Below are 12,670 nucleotides of genomic sequence, written 5' to 3' on the forward strand. Positions count from 1 at the left end.
CATCCCAACTCTGCCATGTGTGTTCTGTGTGTCCTGCTGCACATCCCAACACTGCCATGTGTGTTCCGTGTGTCCTGCTGCACATCCCAACACTGCCATGCGTGTTCTGTGTGTCCTGCTGCACATCCCAACTCTGCCATGTGTGTTCCGTGTGTCCTGCTGCACATCCCAACACTGCCATGTGTGTTCTGTGTCCTGCTGCACATCCCAACACTGCCATGCGTGTTCTGTGTGTCCTGCTGCACATCCCAACTCTGCCATGTGTGTTCTGTGTGTCCTGCTGCACATCCCAACACTGCCATGTGTGTTCCGTGTGTCCTGCTGCACATCCCAACACTGCCATGTGTGTTCTGTGTGTCCTGCTGCACATCCCAACTCTGCCATGTGTGTTCTGTGTGTCCTGCTGCACATCCCAACCTCCCAACACTGCTCCATGTGTGTTCTGTGTGTCCTGCTGCACATCCCAACACTGCTCCATGTGTGTTCTGTGTGTCCTGCTGCACATCCCAACACTGTTCCATGTGTGTTCTGTGTGTCCTGCTGCACATCCCAACACTGCCATGTGTGTTCTGTGTGTCCTGCACATCCCAACACTGCCATGTGTGTTCTGTGTGTCCTGCTGCACATCCCAACACTGCTCCATGTGTGTTCTGTGTGTCCTGCTGCACATCCCAACACTGCTCCATGTGTGTTCTGTGTGTCCTGCTGCACATCCCAGCCTCCTAATGCTCCTCTGCAGCACTGCAGTGTGCTGCTGCTGTGAGCTGGAAATGTGCCATCTCCCACAGCCAGTGCTTGTGCCAGGCAGTTTCTTTTAGGTTTTTTTCTGGGAATTTTGGAGCTGCTGATGAGCAGTGCAGTCTGGCCATTTTGATGATCTCCTGCCAAAAGCAAATTGTCTCCCATTGTCAGTGTGTTTGTCCACTGAGCTCAAACAGCCCTGTCTCTGCTGAGGGTGGATTTCAGCTGCGTGGATGTTGTGCCTGCAGTACCTCACCCTGTTCTTCCTGGGGCAGAACTAACAGCTTCCTCATTTCTGCTGGGTGCCTATAGATGGTGGGGAATGGGGGATTCTGTTGGTTGGAGCCCAGTGCTGGATTATCCACCTTCATCCAGGGTGACAGCGGCCTCTAGCGCCACCAAAAGTTCTTCCCCAAGTTCTCTGTGCCCTTATCTGTGCTGGTTCAGTGCGGGGTTCTGGTCACAGCTTCTCCTGGGAGTCCTGCACTGCAACCCCTGTGAGAGTATTCCTGGTGTCACAGGTCTGGGCTGCTTGGAGCTCTGTCCCATGGGCTTAGAAAGGGGCTGCAGGACATCCTGCCATACTGGAATGTCACTTGAGCCATGAGATATCTGTGCTGGAAGGAAAGTCGGAGATATGGCTGAAGCTTTTGATACTCTCTGGAAATTTCGGTTCCCAGAACAGCTGGAAAGGTGACTGTGCAGCCCACAGCTGGCACGTGGGGTGAGACATGCTTTTCCTGAGTGCTTCTGAAAGGCAAGTCTATGCTCTCAGTTATTTAAAAGGACTCTGAATTCAAAGTCTCTCTTGGTTCAGCAAGAATTAGGACTTAATTTTTTTTAACACCCCCCCACCCCCACTGTGTTCAGACAACTGAGTTCTACCATTGTGTGTGTTCTTCCTGTTCTTCAGGAAGGTTCCAGCAGGGTGGTTCCATCCCTTGCCATCAGACGTGCTCTTAGAGACAGGAAGCTCATCTCTCTCCTCCTTTTTAATTTATTCTGACCAGTGTCTCATAAAACTGCCCCATCCCTGGAGGTATCTAAGGCCAGGGTGGATGGGGCTTGGAGCAACCTGGGATAGTGGAAGGTGTCCCTGCCCATGGCAGGGGGGAACTAGATGAACTTTAAGGTCCCTTCCAACCCAAATCATTCCATGATAAATCCAGAGCAGGACTTGTTTTCTGGGCAGCTTTGGGGCTGGCAGCTCTGCTCAGCCCATGCCTTCTTGCCCTCTGAAGTCTCCCCTAGAAATGCCTTTGAGCTGAAGGAAATCTACTGACATGCCAGGTAACTGTTTGACAAACACTTCTGCTTCCTGCTTCATTCCCAAGAGGAATTTATTTTTCATTCTAAGGATCCAGCTGCTAATTATAGTAGCATATATTATTAATATACTAATAACTGAATCCTCCTCCATCAGTACTGTTAGATGAGCAATTTTTGGCAAGTCCTTTTACCTCGTGGTTCTTGTCCTCTGGCCATTCTGAGGGTGCCTCCTCTGGGAAGAGTATGGCACCTGATATGTCCCTTAACCCTTATGATCTGACAAATGGAATAAATGTCCCTGATCTCTGTGAAAGTTAAACTATGAGATTTGCATTCAAGGGGTATTTAAATGTTGCTTGGGAGGAGCTGCCAGGAAAGATTGTGAGCAGTAGCTGGCTGCTGTCATTTTTTAATAGCATTTGACTCTATAATCCTTATCACTGACTGATGTAAAGCTGAGTGGTCCTAATCTCCTGGGAGAGGTCCCTGGGGAAGCAGAGCAGTGGGATGCTCATGCAAGGGGCTGCTACAGGGCAGGGAAAGGATTCCTGTCCACACTACACAGTGGACAACAAGAAGTTAAGAGGTTTCTCTCTCCTGTGAAGAACTGAACGATCATCTGGCACCTGCTGTGACAGCATTTCCCTGCCACTGCCTCTGCAGTTAATCGCTTTCAGATAAAGTTGTCCCTTTTTTCAAAGGCTGCTGGTGGAGATGACGTGGGAGGGCAGGAATTCTGCTGCCCATGGGATTGTCCCTGTTGGGAAGAGGCGAGATGGCTCTTGCTGGATCAGAAATCAGGCTGCATTTTTATTTGGAGTAAGGTCGAGGTGTGGGTCGGGGTCAGTGCAGTTTCCTGTAGGGGCGGTGAGCAGGTGTGCGCTGGAAACTCAGCCGCCAGGGCTTTATCCAGCCAGGCCTCAGGGGAAGGGGGGTGGATATTTTGGCATTTGCTTTAGGCAGGGGAGCCCAGACCGTGGGTTGGCCTGCTAACAAAAGCAGGAGTCCATGCAGGATCCTTCAGGAATGGTCAAGGGAAGGAAGCAGGGACCACTTGAGCTAAGCATTGTAAAAGAACTGCAGCTCGGCAGCGTGGAGCAAGCAGAAGGTAAAGCTGCCTTTCCCCAGCCCCGCCCGTGCCGAGTGTGTGTGCAATTCTTGGCTTACTAATGGAACACTGCCCTGCTGCACGCGCTTCACCCTTGCTCTAACAGTGCCAAAGGCACCTGCTGGCTCCAGTGCCATCCCAGTGCCACTGCTCGGATGCTCAGGGGCTGGGCTTTACTAACTCGGACGAGTTCAGCTACTTCTCTGCGTCCAAAATGTCCATTGAAGCCAACCTGAAATATTTGTAGAGATCTTGTGTGTCACTACAGCTGAGAGCTAATTCAGCACTAAATCAGCTGTAGTGTTAAATTCTGTGCTCCACGGTGTTGACCTGGGGATGTGACAGGTGGAGGAGCCAAGGAAGCCAGGTAACCTCCCTGGCATTTCTGTTTGGAAAGCTTTTGTGCAGACTTAATCTTCTGTTCCTGGGAACAGTGGACACTGGAAATTGAACCAGAGCCACGGGCTAAAAAATGGCAATGTGACTCAGTAGGAAATGGAAATCTTTGATACATTATTAACATTCAGTGATATTTTGCCTAATTCGGAGCTGCTCAGGCATCTCCTGCTCCCACAAGGTGGCAGTGGAAGGCTGCTGGAGTGCACTGGCAGTCGAACATTGCTCCTTGGGCTTATCTGCTTCAGCAGCTGAACTTTCTTTATCGCCGCCAAGTTTTGATTTTACGTTCTTTTTTAGTTGCAAAAGACAATTTCTCAAATACTCAGAGTTTTGCCAAGTTAATTTTTTTTCCCCCAGGGATTTTCTGCCCTGGAAAATTTTCCTGTTTCAGACTGTAAACCAGCTTTTGGGAAAGCTGTAACAGGTCTGCTTAAAGTTGTTGAAAATGTCAGATTGTGTTGGTTTAGTTGCAAATGAGAGGGATGCTTGCAGAGGCAGGATATTGGTTTCCTTTATCAGTGGCAGGAAGTGGAGTTCCATCCTGCTCCAGGTCCTGCTGCACATTTTTAATGCAAAGTTGAAGCTCCTGAGAACTGCAGACAGTGCACGGTGACAACCCACTCAGTGCTGTGTATTGACACCTGAAGTCCTGTGCTGAACACAAACAATTGCAAAATATTCCATCCTAGTAAGCTTTGCAGTTGTGATGGTCACAGCTGGCACATTCAGTGTCTCAGAGTCGGGTCATACTGTCAGTTCAGGTGTTATTGGCTGCCTCTGCTCTGGGGGTGCAGCACTCTTTGCTTTTTTCTTACAGAAAGAATTTCTGGATTATTTTTGTTTTTTAAACAAGTACATGTTCTCCTCTTCTGGCAGAAGTTTAAAGGTCTGAGTTCACAGCAACTGTTACTGCAGCCAGTTTAGGGAATATGATCACTGTGACGTTTGTTGCCTTTTTACTCTTCACCATAATGCTGAGTGACATTAATGTGAAGGGATTACATTGGTCGTTAAAAGCTTCTCATGTATGTGCTGACTCCCCCAGCCCCAAACTTGGTGAGCTCTCAGGAGTACCCATGCTGTATTTTACTCCTCTGGCAGAGGGGTTGCAGGGCTGTGTTCCCAGCTGGGTCTGCAACCCGAGCACTCCTCGTGTTGGAGCAGTCCAGGCTGCCAAGGAGGCACAAGGAGCTGCTCTGGGGGCACAGCACAGAAGGAGCAGCTCTGCTCTCTGACAGGCACACACAGACCTGAACATGGAACCATAGAATGGTTTGGGTTGGAAGGTTGGTCAGGATGTTACAGCTCATCTGTCCCACCCCTGCCATGGGCAGGGACACCTTCCACTAGACCAGGTAGCTCCAAGCCCCATCCAACCTGCCCTTGAACATTTCCAGGGCTGGGGCATGGGAAAGGACCAAAATTGTCCAGAACTCCCAGATGGGAAGTGTTCCTGTAGCCTCAGCTGTCATATGTGTAACTTCAGCCCATTGTAAACGTCCCATGGAAACAGGAGTCCTGCAGGGATAAAGGGAGCTGGTTGTTTTGATTAACAAGTGGCAAACCTCACAAGTCTCTTAATCTCTTGGGGATCAGCACCTGAACGTGTTGAGCAAAGCAGAGCTATGGGAAATAAAGAAGTTAATCTGCTGTTAGTGAACCTGCTAATCAACCTGTAACCATAGGGCTGAAATTCAGACACTGAAACTTGCACGAGCTGACAATTCATTGTCCGGGTTGAAACATGACAGCTCCCAGCAGCAAAAGCCTGAAAATGGGGACTTCTCAGCCAAGGCTTTTCGAGCCAGCTGTGAAAGGCGTTAGTACTATGATCTTGTTATCCTTCTGTCCTCAGCTGATGAAATAGCTCGGCATTGTCAGGCTGCCCCCCACCTCATTCCCAGCTCCAGCACTCACGGTCTGATGTGTTATCCTTCTCTCCTGCCTGGAAGGGTCTCTCAGAGCACATCCAGCTTCTGGCAGTTTCTCTAATGACTATTTCCAGTTGCAGTGGGCTGATGGGCAGAGCATGTCAGCGCAGGGATAAATTCAGGGAAGAATCAAAACCTGTTGCTTGGATAAAAGAGCAGGAAAGTTTCTTTTTCCGACTTCTTTCATGTAGCTGCCAATGATTGACTTGCTGCCGGGGACATAGTTCATTTTCTAACTCAGGGGATTGTATTTTGGGAACTGCTGTCAGCATTGTTGCCTGCAAAACTTGCACTTGCTTATCCTCCCTCCTCCAGCTTACAGATAGTTATTTGCTAATGGCAGCTCTCCAGTTTGTAGGAATGCATTGCTGGGGTGCTGTATTTTTCCAGTTGTTTCCAGGGGAACAGTATCTGTATTTCAGACTTTTGCTGACTTTTTTTTTAATCTTCCTTTTTTCATTGCACATGTGAGTTTTTAATATACATATATATATATATATAAAACATACATATATGTGTGTATGCCTGAATAATAAATATATGTGTGACAAGGACTTTTAAAATCACTGCAGTGTTTGGAATAGGGATACTGTACTCTTAAGAAGAGAAATTTCAAACATTTTAGGTCTGAGTAGCCACATGGCTTGCCATGTCCTGAACACACCTCCTTGTGCACAGGGAGCCAAACCTCTGCCTGGCTTCCCTTACCTGTGTTACCTGGACTTGGAAGAGCCAAAAGTCTGTCCTGGCTTCCAAGAAAACTGTCGCTGTTGGTTCTAGTCTAGTGAGTGTAGTTCAGAGTCACTTCTAAGCTAGAAAGAGGTGAGAGGATTTGGAGAGGGCCTGGGAAGAGCTTTCCTCCAGAAGAGCCCCATCAAGCCTGGCTCCAGTTCAGGACCAGCAGAGTCTCATTCAGAGACTGGGGACAGCTGTTCTGATGAACCAGTTACTGTGTGCAGTTCATGTTCTTACTGTGCTGGCTGCAGGGAACCTGTCATGGCCCAGTGCAGCTCGTCTGGGGATGTATCTCAATTTTCAATCCTGACAGTAGAATGAAATTCCTTGAACCCAGTCTGCGAAAAGAACAGCTGTAGAACATGGTGGATGTTTAGCTTCCAGATTTGTTGCCAGGTGTTCACAGAATGCCAGAAAGGTTTGGGTTGGAAGGGAATTTACAGCTCATCTAATTTCACCCTCTGCCACGGGCAGGGACACCTTCCACTATCCCAGGCTACTCCAAGCCCCATCTAACCTGGCCTTGAACATTTCCAGGGATGGGGCAGCCACAGTTGCTCTGCCACACAGAGCATAGGTGATGTAAAACTCGAATTTTGCACATTCTTGCAGTTCCCTCTGGGACTTGGTGATGTTCTGCTGAAGGACTCTGTGGTGGTGAATGGTGTTTGCCAGAAACACTTAAAGCTCTGAGTGTCTGAAGGACTGTAGCAAAGGGACCAGTGTCATAAAAGGATTATCAGAAGAGTGTGTGTTTCATGGAGAAATTAATCTTTTGTTCTTGTTACCTGAGCACCAACCAACAGGGCATTGTAACTCTCTTTTTTGCATTGTTCACCCTTGTCTTAGGATTAGTTTCTCCTCAGAATATTTTCTTTTCCTCTGGCCAGCATTCTCTAACACAGTTTTGCTTCTGTATTCCTGATTTACCAGCCTGTACATCCAGCCTTCCTATTTCCTGGGTTGAATCTCCCCTTCTGTTGGTGTTGTATTGCAGCTCCTTTTGCCTTGACGTGGTGAGGAGTAGCTGGGGTCCATTTGAGTTTTACACTATCCTTGATGAAAGAGTTGACAGACAAAAATAGGTGTTTTCTTGAAAATAGGCAGAATTAAGTGGGAGCCAGGTTCATCAGTCACTTACCAGGTTTTTTCCTAGCTAATACACAAACCAGAAGCCTGTAGCTCTCTCAGGGCAGCAGGACACACTTGTCTCTGTCTGTGGGAGCTGTAAACCTCTGCAGTGGTTTTGCTGACTCTCACATACACATCTTGAACGATTTCTATTCTTCTCCTTGAACTTACAGCCAAAACTCTGGTAAAAATCTGTTCTGCTTTATACATGCCTTGAGCTTGGTGTGATGGCTGCTCTTATTGCAAGTATTTCTCAGACGAAGCTTATTGCAGGGAAACAAAACACATAGGGCCTTTCCTTTGAAGATCTCCTTGGACCCTGAGATATTTGCTTGAATTATAGGATGACAAAGGCACTGCACTTGAGCAAGCAGCTTGTTCTTTTAAAACATAATTAAAAACTCCGTGGATTGTTCAGAGGCTGCCTCACACCCCATTTGGTGCTTGTGCCCTGCAGCCTGCTGTGCTCTGCAGTGTTCCTGCTTTGGAGAGCAGCGTGTTGCTCTGCCTGTGCCATCCAGCCCAGCCCAGCCCTGAGTCTCCATCTCTTTCCTGTGCATGTGTTCTCTCTGTCTTCCAGCCCTTTAAGCACACTCAAGTCTCTCAAAATTCAATTTGTAAGCAAAGCAACGCATTGTAAAATCTGTCTCTTCCCTCCTTTCCCCCCAGATGAAAAAGCAAAGCGCACAGGGTCCCAAGCAGGGCACACCTGGCCTGGCACTGCCAGCAGGGCACACCTGGGCTGGCACTGCCAGCAGGGCCAGGCTGCTGTGTGCAGGTTTAGGTCCCTCCTTCAGCACTCGGAAAAGGCTGTGGCTGCTCCCTTGCAGAAAGCAGCTTTGTCATTGTGCAGTGGCTCTGCTGATTTGCCACAGAAAATTCGGTTATCTCATGCTGCAAATGGCTTTGGGTGAACTCCAGGAAGTGACGAATTGTGTAAATGGAAAGAGCCCAAAAGTTGGTGATCGATTGTGGCTGTGGCCCGGGCTGAGCCGTGCTGACCTGCAGGATGTGCTCAGCTGGAGATCAAGTCCCTCTTAGAGGTTGGACTCCCAGAGTTGCTAATGGTGCTGTAATATATCTGTATTTTTATGTAAATTCTAGGGGAGAAGAAGGGAAAATGCCTGGTAGGATGGTGGGGTAAGAGATCCAAAATGGTTTTTCTCTTGTCATACCCGCAGCAAAGCTGTGGCTGAGCTGCACCAAGGGAGTCCTGCAGTCTCCTGCCCCTGCTGCAGAGCCCCTCCCCACACCTGGGGCTGACCTGGTCCCCACAGATTTGCCAAACCTTTCCTGAAACTCATTTGAAAACCTGTTTTGTCCTCTCTGTACCTGTAGCTCCTACATACCTGTGTCCTCATTGCAGAGTAAATTCCGCTGATTCAAAGCCATTGCAGTACACTGCCTACCATCCTGAACTACAAATTTACTTGGTTTTTATATTTCAGGAATTTATATATATATATTTTTTTTTTTTTTACTGCTGCTCTGAACTTCATTTGCAGTGTATTTTGCAAATGCCTTCTTGCTGTAGGTGGCTTATTGCTTCTGGCTGTTGGGCAAATAGCAATGATTCTGCTTGTGTCAAAAATTACAGAAAATGGTGATTGTTCCTTTAATGTGCCATTACCTGGACAGTGCACACACTGCAGCAGGGCGAGGAGAAGACCTCCTGCTCTGCAAAATTAGGAGTTGCACAGCTTTCACTCATCAAGCAGCAGCTTTTTTTGTTCATGAAACAGCAGATTCTTGGGAGACAGTCATCCCTCTGAAGTGTAGGCACTTCCCCTGTTGCCGTATCCATCACCGCTCATGTTCCTGTCTGGATAATCGATGGGAAGAAACGAGCTCCTCTGCAGTGCATCCACATGGGCTGTGCTGGAGGCTCCTCTTGAAGGTGATAAATCACACCCTGGGAGTGCAGCTCTGCAGGCCCTCAGCTGGGGACATCTCCATTGCAGGCAGCTCCCAGGGCACAGTTCAAAGAATCGTGGAATCACCTGAGTGGGAAAGGATCTCAGGGATCACTGAGTCCAACTCTCGGCCCTGCACAGACACCCCAACAATCCCACCCTGGGCATCCCTGGGAGCATTGTCCAAACACTCCTGGAGCTCTGGCAGCCTCGGGGCCGTGCCCATTCCCTGGGGAGCCTGGGCAGTGCCCAGCACCTCTGGGGGAAGAACCTTTTGCACAATATCCAGCCTGACTCTGCCCTGACAGCTTCACGTCATTCCTTCGGGTCCTGTGCCTGGTCACAGAGCAGAGATCAGTGCAGCATCCCTGGCACAAAATCAATCCTTTGCACTTTCCTTGGCCTCTGGAGATCAGGGATGTTCAGGGCTTTATGTATCAGGGCAAATCCTTGCAGCACTTTCGGGTGAGAAGCCTCTCACATGAGCCCCACAACACCTGAGGAGCTGGGAGGTGACTCTGTACCTCCTGCAAGGCAAGAAACCCCCGTGAAGGGGATTCCTCCCTGGAGGCCAGGCTGCATTTGCTGCACAGCTGCACCAGCACTGAACACAGGTCCTGAGGGTGGATAAAACCCTCCATGGCAGATTATTTTAGAATGATCCGAATTTACGAATTCTCTGTGGTTTTGTCGCAGTACAGCAGTTTAGTGAACTTTCTAATAAATGCCTTAACATACTGGATCAGATGCAAATCCTCTTCAGCCTTTCCCATGAAGGTGGTTGACTAAAACCAGGAAGAGTCCGAGGACAAAGTGTATTCGCCTTCATCCCTCACTTAGCTCACTGCCCTTTGAACACATCCAGACCTCTGGTACAGTGTTAACCTGGCAGTGATAGACCTGCAAAGAACATTCCAGCACCCTCATCCCTGTACAATGGGCCAGTGTGAATAATCATTCCATATTAACCAGGCTGAAGTTTAATTAACTGTTCATAAGACTGAACCTCTTCTCCAGCATGGAAATAATTTACTGCTGTGCACTCCTTGACTCAAAGCACTGCCCAATTCCTCACCAGTTCCAACCAGTGAATGCCAGAGTAGAGGGTGCCGTTTATGTATTTTCATGTGAATAATTCTTTTGAATTCTCCCAGCTTTGATGAAATCTAGTTGTGCCCAGGTCTGTGTTTAACTGTGGGTTTTTCAGGGTTAAGGAGATTGGTTTGCACAGAGTGTGAAGGTCATTTCTTGAATTCTATTGCTCTTTCCGAGGCGTGTGTCTCTCTGATGCCTGCAGTTCAGCGGCTCCTGGCATGATGGGTTTCATATTGATGAAGGCAGCAGATTGCAGAAATATGATCATGACTATAATGACAGGAAGGAGGCTCTGAGGAATGCACCAGCACAGGATTTCTGTTCTTAGGTTTTTGTCTGAGTGAGAGGGCGTTTATGAGGTGTGGGGTTCTTTTTCTAATGATGCAGTGATTTGGACTGAGCAAATAATGTAGAGATTAGGTGCACCTTTTTAACAGAACACGTCCAGCATTAAAGGGTTTATTGAGAGGCTCTGGGGAGAGGGTTTTGTGAAGATGTGTGTATTGTCTGCTCATGGGGAAGTTGTCCCAAAGAAACAGCAATAGCAGATGGAGCTAAAATTAATTTTTTTCCACGAGAAAGAGAATAATAGCTCAGGAGTCTACAGAGACAGGAAGGCAGATCATCTGCTTTTCCTTTAACCTCTTCTGCACCCTTTTTTTTTTTCCAGGTCATATCTGACTCCGGTGCGGGATGAGGAAGCAGAGTCACTGAGGAAGGCACGATCCAGACAGGCCCGGCAGACTCGCAGGTCTACCCAGGTAAAGAATGGAAATGCTCACAGTCGTGTAGGATGAGAAGAGCTGATTAACTGGTGGCCCAGAAAGGCTGTGACTGCCCCATCCCAGTGTCCAAGGACAGGTTGACAGGGCTTGGAGCAACCTGGCATAGTGGGGGGTGTCCCTGCCCATGGCAGGGTGTGGAATGAGATGAGCTTTAAGGTCCTGTCCAATCCACACTATTCCATGATTCTGTAAAGAGGTGGGATTTTCTTCTGCTCTTACATTATTTCGTAGGACAAGAGACTTTTCTGCACTCACGCTGTTTCGGAGAGCTTCTGGCAAAATTTCATTCAAGCAGTTATTACAAAACCCTCCCACAGACATACATGAGTTAGATTTCCAAGCTTTCTGCAATGTACCTGTCTCTTAGTTTGTAGTGTGATCACGTATATTTGGGTTGCTCTGAGTCAGTGGTCATGCCAATAGGCTGAGAAATACAGTAAAGGCAACAGAATTCTTCCCTTTCTCTTACCATAGGGATGAAACATGAGCCTGACCAGATGTGAGTCTGTGGCATTTTAAACTGACCTGAAAGACTGAAAATGTAATTTCAGCCTGGAGAAGTCTCCAAGGAGACTTTAGAGCCCCTTCCAGTGCCTAAAGGAGCTCCAGGAGAGCTGGAGAGGGACTTTGGACAGGGGCCTGGAGTGACAGGACAAGGGGGAATGGCTTCCACTGCCAGAGGGCAGGGTTAGATGGGATATTGGGAAGGAATTCTTGGCTGTGAGGGTGGTGAGGCCCTGTCATGGAGTCCCCAGAGAAGCTGTGACTGCCCCATGCCTGGAAGCGTCCAAGGTCAGACTGAATGGGGCTCATAGCGACCTGGGCTGGTTGCAGATGTCCCTGCCCGTGCTGGGGGTGGGATGAGATGCTTTAAGGTCCCTTCCAAGCCAAACCAGCGTGGGGTTGGATGATTGTGTGCACGAATCAAGGCTCCCGTTCCCCTGCAGGGTGTGACGCTGACGGATCTGCAGGAGGCCGAGCGCACGTTCAGCCGGTCCCGGGCGGAGCGCCAGGCGCAGGAGCAGCAGAGCGACAGAGCCGACGACAGCGGCGAGAGGCCCGAGAGCCGCGCGCGCTGGGGCAGGAGTGCGGACGACGAGGTGATCCTTCTGCCTCAGCACCCCTTGCCTGAGAGCTAACCAAGCCATGGAGGGGTGCTGACATCAGGAGAAATTCTTTGGGCGTTATCTTTTTGTTCTGAGGGGGACAGGCTAGCTGGAAGAGGTACTGCTGGCCTAAGAGCAGCGCTTCAGCACAAAGGAGGTGGATGTGGAGGTGCTGGAGCTTAGCCGTGCCTTCGTTCTCCTCTGGGAATTTCCCCTTTCTGTCTCTTGCCAGAAAATAAAACGGTGTAAATCCCAGAAAGTGTAATGAGAAGGCTAATGATAGAAATGTGGCCTGGATCCATCCGTGCTGTGCAGTCTAGGCAGAGGCTTTGTGTTCACATTTTTCCACAGATGTTCCACGTGTAATAGAAAGCTGGAGAGACCAGTTTTCTGCCTCTGCCACCACCTCTGGTTCTTTCACTCTAAGTCATACATTTCTATTAGATAACTTGTGTCT

At 48.8% G+C, this 12,670-nt stretch overlaps 1 protein-coding gene across 10 annotated transcripts in view; it reads left to right on the forward strand.

The window, feature by feature from the left end:
• The window catches only part of PPP1R12B (protein phosphatase 1 regulatory subunit 12B), a 132,634-nt gene that overhangs the window by 70,152 nt on the left and 49,812 nt on the right, over positions 1-12,670 (forward strand). For all 10 annotated transcript variants that reach the window (XR_005703984.2, XM_040085701.2, XM_040085695.2 and 7 more), the window contains 2 exons: positions 10,993-11,083; positions 12,055-12,207. Coding sequence is in view for 9 of the 10 variants with exons in the window: in XM_040085701.2 (XP_039941635.1) it covers positions 10,993-11,083; positions 12,055-12,207 (244 nt within the window). In the remaining variant the exon portion in view is untranslated. The remainder of the gene's footprint in view (positions 1-10,992; positions 11,084-12,054; positions 12,208-12,670) is intronic.

This window comes from Hirundo rustica, chromosome 24 (genome assembly GCF_015227805.2).
Source record: "Hirundo rustica isolate bHirRus1 chromosome 24, bHirRus1.pri.v3, whole genome shotgun sequence".
Taxonomy (NCBI): Eukaryota; Metazoa; Chordata; class Aves; order Passeriformes; family Hirundinidae; genus Hirundo; species Hirundo rustica.